Source organism: Parambassis ranga, chromosome 4, assembly GCF_900634625.1.
Source record: "Parambassis ranga chromosome 4, fParRan2.1, whole genome shotgun sequence".
NCBI lineage: Eukaryota > Metazoa > Chordata > Actinopteri > Ambassidae > Parambassis > Parambassis ranga.
In genome coordinates, this window is record NC_041025.1 from 18,246,300 (window position 1) to 18,259,534 (window position 13,235).

Here is a 13,235-nt window from a genome sequence, read left to right on the forward strand (position 1 = left end):
GCAGTGATAACGAAAACAACAATGCATCCCATCAGGTAAAACTGATTATATGGGTCAGAATAGAAACACGAAAAACTTCCATGAAGAAACAAGCAGTGACTCCACTCTCACCTCCTACACTGAGCGATATCTTTCCTGATGAGGTGCCAGCGGCATTCACAGCCACACAGGTGTAATCGCCAGCATCCCTACTCTGAGTCTCCTTGATGGTCAGGGTCCCTCCTGACGTGTCCACCTCCAATAGTGATGATGAGTGCAGCTGGAGATCACCTAGCAAACACAACATTGGAGAGTGATTTTTTTTTTAAATAAATTGTATTTTCTAAATCCGTATTGAACTTAAAAGGCATTCCTTCAGGTTTCTACATTCTAACCTTTGTACCACCAGATCTCAGGCTGAGGGACTCCAGAAGCCAAGCAGGCCATCACAGTGGTTTCTCTAATCCCCACCAGAATCTCACTTAATGCCACTGTCACCACAGGAGATTCTAGGAAGAGACAGGAAAAAACGTTAGCACAGCATGGAGGAAAAAAAGCTTTACTGCAGTGTGTGTGTGTGTGTGCAGCACTCACCAATGTAAGTCAGGACAGAGGTCATTGTATCTGTCCCTGCCTGATTGCTGGCCAGGCACCCATAATTTCCACCATCCCGTTTCTCCATCTTTCTTATAACCAGAGTGCCATCAGGTGTCATCCTGTGTCTGAACAAAACATACATACACCATGATCTCTGACCACCCAAATTATTACAATTCTCCACAGTGCATGCATAACTATAGATAACGTGTAGGATCTGTGTTTAAAGAAGTGTATATTCACCTGCTCGATGCCATGATGAACATGTCGTTGTGGGTCCAGACCAGTTGTGGAGGCGGATATCCGCTGGCCGTGCACCTGATCCTCAATTCATCACCTGTCTTAAATGTCTGATTCCGAGGTTCCACTGACACCCTGGGTACCTCTACAGGAAACAAAACAACAACAAATGTGCGGATTATTCACAAATAAATCAATAACCTTCTAATTCAGAAAATTCTGTAATCACAGTGGACTTAGTTCTGAAAATGACTTCAAAGCTATGTTGGTTCAGGCTTCAATAAAAAAACAGTACATGCCTACACATGAACAATGAATTGGTCCTTGCATAACACTGAATGTGTTTAGGCTCAGTCACAAAATAAAACAGTGTGTAAACTTTTATTGTCACCGTAGCAGGAAGACTGATGGCTGTTACAACAGCTAATAATGTTTCACAGCAGATCTGTCACCCCTGTTTCCTCCACATTGGTAAAACAGGAAGGAATATTAAATCCAGACCCAGAAAAGCTGTTGAATTTAGTAGAAAGATTTTCCAATTGATTCATGATGTGTAACGTATCCCTTTAATGGTCTCCTCTATTCCCAGAGCTAGAATCATCTCCAGTATTTCTGACCTTTCCAACTTGGTGAAAAATATATGTGAGAAGCTTCTCAATGAAGAGACCGTCCAAAATAAAAAAAAATTAAAAAAAATAAATTTGTGGCCATCAAAGATGCCAGAAAGGAATTTGTTGTGAAGGATTTATTTTTTTCCCTTGGCTAGAGGGAGGACAGTAATGAAACTTGTCCTTCCTTGAGTGCCATTTAAAAGATAGAATTTGTAAGTATCTGATGGTTCACTGAGGGAATGTGCTTATGGAATCGAGCTCAAGCAGTTCAAAAGGTTGAAGAGACACACAAACGCAGAGTAGCTGTGAAGGAATGTGCAAAGTTCTGTACTTGTGCTTCAACTTCAAACGCCAGAGACGCCACATTTTTTAAGATATACAACACATATGCCAGATGCTGTCAATGAACTTAAAATTCATTTGATATATGTCTAAGTGGCTGTGCAGCAGGGCTTGTACAACACAGGCAAGGTCAGCAGTAAGGGCTTCAGAACAACAACAAGGCCTACTTTCTGTGTGTTTACAGCTCAACCAGGCTCTCTTTTTGTTTAGCAAGGTCACCCTGCCCTGAGGGGGCTTCTGAGTTTAGAAACAAGGAGGTACGAAGATGCGTTTTTCAGACGTGCTTGCCCTGACCCAAACCTCCCAGGTGATTCTGTGTTGCAAACCCTCTGCCATGTCAGGGTAACAGACCTCTACTTCATCATATTTTTGTTGTCTATCTACTAAAACTATGCAACACATCCGATATTTGATATGTAATGATAAGTCACAACTGATAAAATAACTATTTTCTGTTCAACCTACTGATATATTTTGAAATTCAGCCAGCCCGGTGTGGACATGCTCTCAGATCCCTTGTGTTGTAAGATGTCAGCAGCCTAAACTCACTTCAAAGAAAGGCTAATCACTAGGATGGGCCTAACCAGGGGGCAGTTAGGAAACCCCCAGGGCTTGCTAACAGCTGTTTTAGAGGGAAAAGGAGATGAAGCAAAGGAACCTAAGATGCAGTAAAATGGTAAAAAAAAAAAAGTTGTGATATAAAAAAAACAGACTTGCAGATGAGAAGGTAAAAACACAATCCAGTTAAACCAGGGGAAACCCTTTGAGGGTCAACTGTGCAACTTATCACTCGGTGAGATGAGCCAAATGACAGAGCTCCCCTGAAAAGCTGTCTTCTACACTGGTATTAAGTCTTTAGCTTTTCATTCTGTGTCACTGAGGTTTACCTCGAAGAGACGGCAGTTCAGTCCAAGATCACAAGGAACTTTTCAATTATTCAAATGTGGGTCAAGAAAAACAGTAAAGAAAAGAGTAATAGTTTTTGTTCTTCTTAGACCTGACACCCATACGCAAGAAGGAATTTACACTACAGTATGCAGCATATCGGATTTGAATCAGCTTCCTCTGGGACTGATGGCTGTATAGCTGAGTAAATACAGGATGTTCATTTGGGTAGACTGGATTATGTAAAGTTCTGAATAATCCTCAATGGTTTTCAAATTGGTTCTGGCTGAAATCATTGGCTAATGTTAGACTTCAGCAGCTGTAACACATCGCTATTTCCTGGCCAAGCACTGGCTGATATTCTGTAGAGAGGGCCAGATAGCTTGCACTACTCTTTCATCACAAAGTGTTCCTGAGTGTCAGTGAAGTGTAGAAACAGGACTGTAAGAGCTGTCTGGAGATGGAAATCTTCTGCCTGAGAGTCACACATAAATCATTTTCACACGTCTCATAAAGCATTAGCATTACATACAGGGAGGAGGGGAGGGAGGGAGGGAGTACGGTGGGCAGGGGCACATGCCTTCGCATAGATTTTAGAAGGCAGTTGTGTTTGTTTGTTCAATATATAATCACACACTCCTCACCTTGCACAGTGAGGTAGATCCGCTCTGCTGTCACCCCTCCTTCATTCATAGCGATGCATTCGTACCACCCCGAATGATCTGGAGTCACAGCGGACACCTGTAGTGAGAGGTTTGCTAGGACATTCACATGTGGGGCCAGACGGGCATCATGGCCTCCTCTCAGCCAGGTGAGGTTGAAGTTGACAGTGCTGACAATGTGGCAGGTGAGGACAGCACGGGAGCCGGGGGAGGCCGTCACGTTACCCTCCACTGTGATGGCTGGAGGCGGCTCTGCAGAGTCAGAGCAGTACAAAAAAAGTTAAAAGCATAACATCATTAAAAAAATAGAATTCAAACGCCTTCTATCAATATAAAGTAAGGAATCATTATGTGTTTCTATTCTTTGCTTTTCTTGCAATATAATTGCAGGACCTTCCTTAACAAAAAAATCCTTCAACCTATCTACTATGTTATCTATTTGTGTCTCTATGTGTGTGCTCAGAAAGTCATTTGCTGACTTTAGTTTACTCAAACTATATGCACACATATGTCCATACAAAGTGAATAGATTTAGGATGTCATAGCCATCATTATGTCAAATTAGTGGATACACTTAATTGCTTAAGTGTGCATAAAAATGTAATTTTTGAAACACCCTCTCATCATCATGCTTTGTCAGAGCTGTGGATTTCTCCTTTTCCTATTGTATTTCTCTCTCTCTTCCACCATGTCTGTCTTTTCTCTCATCACCGTGTCAAAAAACACTCATCCCTTGTGCCGCTGTGTGTCGTCAATTATTGTTTCTCAGTTGAACCAGAGCTAAGCAGGGAAAAGGGGAATGGAGGGGAGCGGAGAGTGGAAAAGAAAGGAAAGACAAGGGAGAAAGAAGGTAGCGGAGGCTTTGGCTCTGATAAACGGAGGATGCTGGGGATTTCAGAATAGCTCCTTGGGATTAGGATGACATAAATTTGGCAGCTGAGCAGGTATTATGTGTGTATATAAAATTCAGGGGCCTGACATTCTGTCAAGAATATAACTGGCCCACTAACAAAGGTTGGCTATGTGGCTGAGGAGGATTAATTTCACCTAATTTCCGTTGACATCATAAAAGGTAACAGCTGGAGAAAGTCCCTTCTACACCTGTAAACATAGCAGGTGAGTTACAGTAATCGGTTACACTCATATATTATACAGATCCCTGCCTGGCTCCCTCCTTCCTTCTTCTGTTTCACAAAAAAAGTCTTTCAACTACCTCTCACTCTCTTTTTCTCCACCTTCTGCTTCATCATTCATCATTTGGATGAAGCTTCAGTGAATTCCACCATGCAGAATGTTTTTTGGAAAGCTAAGACTGGACAAAAAGACAGAGTGCTTTCATTCAGACTCCTGTGGTGTCAGTTCTGGTGTCTTATAATGGAAAAGCTTCTGACTGAAAAAATGCATGTGCAACAGAGGAGTTTTAGAAGAGGCACATTTGAATCCTTGTTGCAACCTGTGGTTAGACTTAGACTGAAGGTATAAATCATTATGTGCTCCTTCTGCATATGTCCTTATTCAAAACTCTGACATCATGATGATCACAGATTCAACATCAGAGTGTTTTAGTACCTAAATTATGTGTAAAGTGTAACACACTGTTTCACTGAAACTGCACCCCTTGACTCCCCAACCGTACACCCACCTTTTTCTCGGTGTGCAGCTCAGTTACAACTTTATATGTATTCTCACCTTACACCATATCTGCAGTCCATTTCTTTAATAAATCAGGCATGAAAACCATACCATGAACCCCCTGACATGATCGCTGTGAGGCATGGATTACAACATCATGTTGTAATCGGGGGTCAAATGTACCATAAAGTTACATTCATTGTGCCATTGCGCTGTGTCTCTCTGCATGAGATCAACAGCAAGCAAAGTCAGACCCCAAAAGTCAACATGCATCAAGTGCCACTTGGATTCCAACCATATGTCTGTAAGCAGTGTGTATGTGTGCAAACCGTCTGAGCATGACATAAACTTAATTCTGCTGCATCATTTAACTCATGGTATTAAAAGTCTTTACAATCAATGTGTGTACGAAGTGTTATTTTTTTAACATGACACAGGACATTAAATATAATGTGATTCTTTAAATTGCTCACTGCCCTGCCTGTAGATCCCTCGTACATCCATTACACTTGTTGACAGTCTAATGCTTGCCAGCCTGTAAGCATTCCTGTCTAACAGTCCTGGCTCATTACATGTATTGATGGAGGGCAGCTTACCATGGAAATTACCTACAGTCCATTAGGCCACAGACTAAAGAGTAGCAAGTCTTCTTGTAACAACATGTTGGTGTGTTATATGATGTTCTGTTAGATACTTCTAATTAAAAATAATAATAAAAAAAACATTTCTAAGAAATTTTGAATGGAATCAATGCAGTCAAAGTGAATTACCAAATATCAAAATATGTCAATAAACCTGTTTATGTCCGGTTACCTGATACATCAAGGAAGGTCTGAGCCCGTCCTGTTCCAGCGCTGCTGATGGCGATGCACTCGTAGTAGCCTTCATCCTTCAGTGTCACCTGAGCTATTTCCCATGATGCACTGTCAGACTCACTAGAATCAAGAGATCAGGAGATGTGGAGAAAGATACTTATAAATGCTTGGCTAGCGGCCATCAGACTTTGCCTTTAGACAACCAAATCTAATCAGGCCAATTTTTTAAAAAGCTGAGGTGCTGATTGTATTTACAAGAATAGGATTAATGTGAAGCCACAATGATCTCAGCCTTTGACTTTCAACCACCAAATTCTAAAATCCATGAGTGTATTAAAAGTATGTTGCATTACAAAAACAATATAAATGGGTTCACAACCTGAAGAATAATGCCTCAGCCATGTTGCCAAAAAGATGTGTTACTGTTGACATTGATCAGATTGCATCCAGCTCACCTAAAGAGCTGGTCTACCCCAAGACGTCTTCCATCCCTACTGAAGCGCAGAGTGAAGGGGATCAAACTCTCCACCTGGCACCTGACAGCACCTTTCTGGAGGTAGTAGCCTGGTGTTGTAGCTGGCATCAGCACCTTAGGGTCACCTAAACATTAAAAAGCAGCAATTAAAGACACTCTCTTAGGCAGTTTCATTATCAAACAACATCTCACAAGAGTCACTCACTAGGTATAATACTGGAGAAGGAAACACTGGAGACTCTCTGGAAAAGGAAACCATCCTTGTCATATCCAGTCACCCGCAGGAAGAAGGCCTCGTTGGGTGGAATGAACTCTGTGATGTTCCAGAGACCATATGGCTGCCGCTCAGGGTAGTACCGAATTGGCAAAGTTTTGAGCACTTTGCCTGTGATGGAGAGGAGCTCGAGCCTGTCAGCCCGAGCAGGAGGAGAAAGTCCAGTGGTGTTCAGAAGGATGTGGGTGGGAATACCTGGAAGGTTGATATTACAAATACTGAATACTGGCAAAGAAAATAAAAACAACAGGTGAAACAAAACTAAATGAGCATGTATGTTGACCTCACTGACCTTGAACTGGCCTACTGGAGGTTTTTTTGAAGTCAAGTGTGAATTTTCGGGAGAACCCCACACGGAAGTCAATGGTACTGAGACCGGAGATTCGGACCGAGTGTCTTCCTTCACTCGAGGTCTGACCCGCAAAAAAGACAAACAGTTTAAAAGATGTTTATTATGTATATCATTATTTAAAGTTGCTCAAAGTTTATCTTCTCCAATTAAACATAACTCTGAAATCAAAACAAAAAGGAGCATCAAAGACAGCGATAAGTGGTCTAAATGACAGACACAATGTTGGGATTGTTGTGTCACAGCCTTTTGTATGCCAACAATTCCCACATGTGCAGACACGCCACCATTCAGTAAGTCACTGTTGAGTGTTGAATATCTTACAGCCAAGCTTATAAAACATCCATAATTCATAGGTGATCCATCCCAGCTGACATTTAAACTTTAATTAAACAAACACAACCTTTATAATCAGAGAGTAGGTAATGGCTCAAGTGTTCTTCATCATGTGGAGGTCTTTTGAAGCAATAGAGAAGGAGTAATTACACTGAAGTATATGTTGGTGAGAGGTGGAAACTCCTCACCTTAGGTAAAACACCTTGGTTATGTCACAGACAATGACTCACAATGCAGAGTGAGAAATGCAAACCTAAACTGTCATTTGCAAAAGCCTCAAATTAAAGAGTGTGTGGATCTAAACATGTTGGTGCCAAGCTCACATGCAAGGAGATAACACTTGCTAAGCTGGAGGTGAAATTGCTGAAACAATGAGGTAACAGCCAGACAAAGGGGATTTGGCACAGCCTTAAATGCTAATGCCTACCACCATACACAACACAATACACATTGCAGCCATCAAACCTGCTCTAATAGCTACCATAGAACTATCCAGGGTCTTAAGTCGGTTGTAAATGAGGCCATAATTAGGGGAGAGGTTCTCTAAAGGTCAGACTGTGTTAGCAAAGACAAGAGGACGTCCTTGTCATTAAATTCCCAATTTCACACCCACCCAGGCAAACTGACCCACCCAGGCCCAGGAAACACCCTCACTTAGCAGTGATGAGATTCTTAACAGATTCTGATTCCCTTCATACTCCTCTTTTTTCTTTCTATTTTTGGATAATCTGGAAGATAGATAAAGTCAAACATGGCCAACATAGTGACAGGAGCCACAAAAGCGATGTATAAACACACTCTTCACAGAAAACCTGTGAATGATGTCACTAGCTGTCACTGATATTATCTTTATCACTCCCTCCAGGAAAAAAGATGCCATAGTTTGTCGTTACGTACATGATGACAACAAACCCACCATTGAACTGTCAAAATAGTGCACACGTAGGTCTCCACTTGTCATAAACGACCAGAACAACTTAATAATAAATTAAATATATCTATGATATATGACAACAACACATAACAATCACACCTCGCTGGCTACACAATACCATGAGGGAATGAGTCCATAAAACCAAGAAAATCTAGCAGAGAATATTTCTGCTTCCATGTTTTTCGTGAGGTGCAACTGACAAAAAGGTTTGTGCGGAAACATGAGTGCATTGTTCCTATGTGAAACATACTGCAGTAAACAGTAAAAATATACAACACAGTGACAAATAATACATTTGGCAGCTAAAGTCTTGGTGCAAACTGAAACGTTAAAAGACGAATATAGGATGATACTACACATTAGAAAAACACTGCAAGAATTATACACAAAACTAAAGAATCAGAGGGTTGTACCTGCTTTTTACACATCACTACAACATCCAATTAAAGGCAGATTAAAAAGGATCAAATTCCTTTTCACACACAATCTATGGCCTGCGCCTTACACTGGGATGTCACAGACCATTAGTGTTACTGAAACCCAGCATGGCCAAACAGCTAAATCCCTCTCAAGTATTTATCCACATTTCTCTAGATGCCCTGGGAAACTCAGCTGCAGATGAGGAGGAGATAAGCAAAGTCGGTAAGACAGTTAAACCAGACTGGAAAAGGGCAGCATGAAGTATGGAAAACACAATGTTTTGGGAGAACACAGAGAACCACAGGTATTCATTTTAAAGGGAGGGAATTAAAGGGAGGAAGAATAATAAGGGAAGCAGAAAGAATGAGTGACAGAAAAGAATTAAAGAAGACGGACTGAAGGAGCAGAGAAAATCCCAGCAGAGCAACATGTTTTTTCCTCTGTCACTATTTTTTCTTTCTTCATGTTTAATATCTCTCATCACTTCTATAAATAAGCACTTTCATAATGGCTGAAAAAGCTTTGTGATATGTCAGATATTAAACAGAACACCATGGTGTTATAGAGCCGAAACAAGTAATGTAAACAATCAATCAACTTTTGAAAAAGGTTGGCCAACGGTAATACTGTATTGCTGGATGCTACAAGTCTTCAGCAAAGGTGCCCAAACAATAATGTAGCAGGTTGTGTTGACAACAGTACCTTTAACCAACGTTATCTTCCATGACCAAGGCTGTCTTAAATTAACCTCAGGCATCTGTCTTTCTGATTGTCGCTTGATTATAAATCATTGTATGTCTACATGCTGTGTTATGATCCCTTGTTTTGTTGTCTTGGTTTTCATTGCAATCCTTTCCTTTGTTTCCCTGCTTCTCTAGTTATTTTGGTACTGATTCCTGTTTTATTTTTGAAAAAGCATGTTTCCCATCCCCCTGAGTCTCCTTGACTTCGGCATCACTGGCCTCCAGCCCGACTCCCCAAGTCTACCTGCCAAGAATCCTCGGCACCGCCACTGAGCTCCTGCCCGGCTCCCTGATCGTCCTTTATCCCCTCCCATGTTCTCCAACCCCTTTTGACCCTTGCCTTGGGTCTTCCTGCCCCCCTGGACTTTTCGCTTTGACTGTCTGCCCGCTTTGACCCTAGTGACTCTGGATTATTACTTCCTGTTTTGTGGTTAGAGTTCTGCTGCTTCTGTGTCTTGTCTGGATCTTCATTTCTGGTTGGCTTTCAGTTGTGTTCGTTGAGGCCTTTGTTTTAACTTTGTTTTGGTTTGTTTTAGAGTTCTTCTGGATTTTTTGAATTCTTAGTTAATGATTTTAGTCAGCTTTATTAATGAAGCTCACCTTTTGATAAACTTTAGTCTTTTGAGTTTGTCTGACTTTGGGTCCTCCTACCCTTCTGAACTCAAAACATAACATGCTGATATATTACTGCAGTAATTCAACTTAAAGAACCTTCCTCAAGGGCACAGCTCCCTCCTAGGGTGTGAGTTGTGACCTCATTCCAAGGTTATATCACTCAACTATTCACAGTAATTCTTTTTAAAAGTCTGCTCAGTCCTGGGAATCGTTAGAAGCCTGTAAATTTACACACATTTCCAGGTAAGGAATGCATTGTTTACCTTGATAGACCACATCCCAGGTTGTGGGTCCTTGATGTTGACAACTTTTGCAGAGTTGGGGATGTGTAAAAGCTCAGTCAGGCCATCACTCTTCCCCACAAGCTTTCCTGGAGGCCAAACACAGACACTGAGTCAATTACTCACCTTTTCTGCAGCTTTGACTTGTACAAATGAACGTGTCTTGCTGCACAGCTACAAGCTGCATATAAAATAATGACAGTCAATGGGAAATTTTCAAGATGCATGATGTGTTTTATACATTAGCATGAATACTGGAAAAAATGTGCTCAATGCATGGATCCCAGATGTTGTGGAATCTGTGATAAAAATGTACCTTTTAAGTATGTTAATCTCAGCTTGACTTGTGCACTCTACTTCAGTTGAATCCTATAAAAACCCATATTTGCCTTATATGTTAAATTCTTTCTTTTGACTGTAGAATTTGATTCAAACTAGCAATTACAATGTGTTATATCAAGGACTCTCAGACAGAAAAACGTTTTTCTTGTTTGACATTAATTCTGCACATGTATAGATGCTACATAAAGCATTTGGGGAATTTAACAGACATTCCTGTTGATATATGGTAACATTTATTATACCCTGGGGGTTTTTTATTTCGATGTCAGGTGCTGGGCCACTCAGGGCCACAGTGACTTCCTTGAGACTGGGGTCAAAGGGCATCTGCCAAGTATTGCTGACTCCACTGAAATGATCCGTAGACAGCAGGTGAACCTTTGAGGACTGCACGGTCTCCTCTACCCATTTAAGGACCTATAGTGACGGGAACAAAATGTAAAGAATGTTGGAATTACACATAATTTATATACCATGAGAGGGCTATAATGGTAATGGTATTTAAACACCTAAAAATTACTGCCAAAGGCATGTTTACATGTTAACTTTAATTATTCTGACTAACACACACATATATCACTCCAGCTGCATACAAGGTCATCCTCTTAACATGTGAAAGCATTCATCAGGAAGTTTCTAACATTCCCCACATATGCTGCCCCCCATTTCCTCCCTGTCCCTATGGAGAACCCAGCTGCTACTGTGTGAGACCCACATGCCATTGTAGAAGAGGGAACAAGTATTTATGACTAGAAATATAAAATGGTGCATTCATCTCAAAATTACACAGACTTCACCTGGATTCCACTTGGAGGCAATACTTGTATGCATAAATGCTAGGCATTGACAGGATTGCACACACATTAGCCTCTTTTAAAGTCATTGTGCACATCTGAGGAGAGCCTCATGTTGTTTTAGAAAATGGATTAAACTCTAGACGCCATCCTTCCCCTGCAAGGAATCTTATCTTACAGTAGTAAAATGGCAAGCAATACCATTCAAACTTCAGCCTTTGACTCATTTCCCAGCCTGTGACTGCTGATTTACATTCCTTGGATAGGCTAAAAAGAGCTACAGTAGACATCAATCAATGCAATGTTTCCTGCACATTCGATCTGGACTCCAGACTTGAATGTAGGCACAGGCAAAAGACATGCAAGAGGTCATAAAATATTCTACTGCCATTTTATTTACACAGCTTAGAAGGAATATCCAGCCAAGTTCAGGTGATTTGATCACTGTGACCAAGTAATGTCTCTAAAAACCAGGAATTTTTTACTTCTGACTCTAAAAACTTAAAGCAAAAAGAACCGAAGTCCAGTCTCAAGTTTCCACTCAGTAGCTCTTACCTCATTGACCTGCTTCTTGTCTAAATGGAAGACCTGTCCAGAGCTGGTAGAGGCGATTTCCTCGTACACTTTGTAACCAATGTGAGTCCTATCATCACAGTCTCCAGTCAACACAAACACCACCTGTGTACATGGGAAAAAATGAGATGAGATGTGGCCTGTTTGATTCTAAACCTGTTAATAATATGGAGTGTTGTGGTCCAAACCTGAGACTGTTTCTGTTGAATAAGCTGCAGAACTTCGTGGGTCAGCTTGTAATCCTTAGAACGGGCATCTGTGAAGACATAAATAAAGGATCCTGGCAAGGAGATCTCCAGGGCGATCTTAATGGCACCAATGCTCATCTCTGGACAGTCCCCACCTCCCTGCAAAGAATAAGAATATGGTCATGTGCATATGTACTGTATAACTAAGTATATACACTGTGGGCATTGTTTGTAGTCTTTTGTTACCCAATTCAACTGCTCTGCATTATAATAGAATAGAATTGAAGTACTTTCGATCTTTCATAACAAAACCCATTTTAATTGGGTTGATGGATTGGCAATATGATGGGTTCTGACCCACACTGCCCTTCTTAGTGTTTAAATAGTAATTGCAATTGCTGGAATTTATGTGTATTAACAAAGTCAACGTGCAAGCCGGCTCATCAACTGCAGTTTAGCTGCTGGATAGACACCACCACCAACAGGGGTGAAACTGTTGAATTCCATATCAAAACTATGGCCACAATCATTATTTTTGTAATTTCATAGGGCTTTAACATCAACAACATTATATCCTGAAAAGGGATTTGATGTCCAGTGTTAGACACATAGCCCCCAACTGTCGACATCTAATGAAAACATATTTTTTCATCCACACTGACAAGAAAGACAAACGTGTTCCATTCGTCATTGTGGTGCCCTGTTCTCTCTATCTCTGTCTTTTTGGTGGGGTCAGAGATAAATGCTCTTTGCAGCATTCCAGCAGGCACATTTCTGGCTGTCTGAGGGGAATCAGTAGCTTGCTGTGATGTATCAACCCCATGAGCAACATCTGGAATGGAGTGACCTATGATTGTGGGGTGAAAAGTGAAGAGACAAGATTCCTCTTTCCCTTCCTCTGAACCCCAACATCTCCCCTCAGGCTGAATATTCACTCCCCTATTCCCTTACTCGCCCTCCCCTCCCCCCAATACAAGTGTTCAAAACTTTTGTTCTTAAGGGTTAAAAATATGAAGTGTGGTCTAATGTCTTCTCCCTTCTGTCTGAACACAACTGCACTCATGACAGAAAATCTTCAATTTAAAAAAAGAGTACATTTTCCATGCTTTTCTGGCCAAAACCTCTTCAGGAGTTGAGCAGGTGAAGAGGTG

The 13,235-nt window shown here is 41.1% G+C and overlaps 1 protein-coding gene across 1 annotated transcript in view; it reads right to left on the reverse strand.

The window, feature by feature from the left end:
* Window positions 1–13,235, reverse strand: part of hmcn1 (hemicentin 1) — a 61,830-nt gene that overhangs the window by 33,260 nt on the left and 15,335 nt on the right. Inside the window, exons 3-15 of the mRNA XM_028403671.1 lie at window positions 12,085–12,243; window positions 11,879–12,001; window positions 10,775–10,946; window positions 10,173–10,279; window positions 6,805–6,925; window positions 6,444–6,707; window positions 6,219–6,363; window positions 5,762–5,883; window positions 3,299–3,568; window positions 820–961; window positions 574–701; window positions 375–488; window positions 112–270 (exon numbers count right to left, since the gene is read on the reverse strand). Coding sequence (XP_028259472.1) covers window positions 112–270; window positions 375–488; window positions 574–701; window positions 820–961; window positions 3,299–3,568; window positions 5,762–5,883; window positions 6,219–6,363; window positions 6,444–6,707; window positions 6,805–6,925; window positions 10,173–10,279; window positions 10,775–10,946; window positions 11,879–12,001; window positions 12,085–12,243 — 2,026 coding nt within the window. The remainder of the gene's footprint in view (window positions 1–111; window positions 271–374; window positions 489–573; window positions 702–819; window positions 962–3,298; window positions 3,569–5,761; window positions 5,884–6,218; window positions 6,364–6,443; window positions 6,708–6,804; window positions 6,926–10,172; window positions 10,280–10,774; window positions 10,947–11,878; window positions 12,002–12,084; window positions 12,244–13,235) is intronic.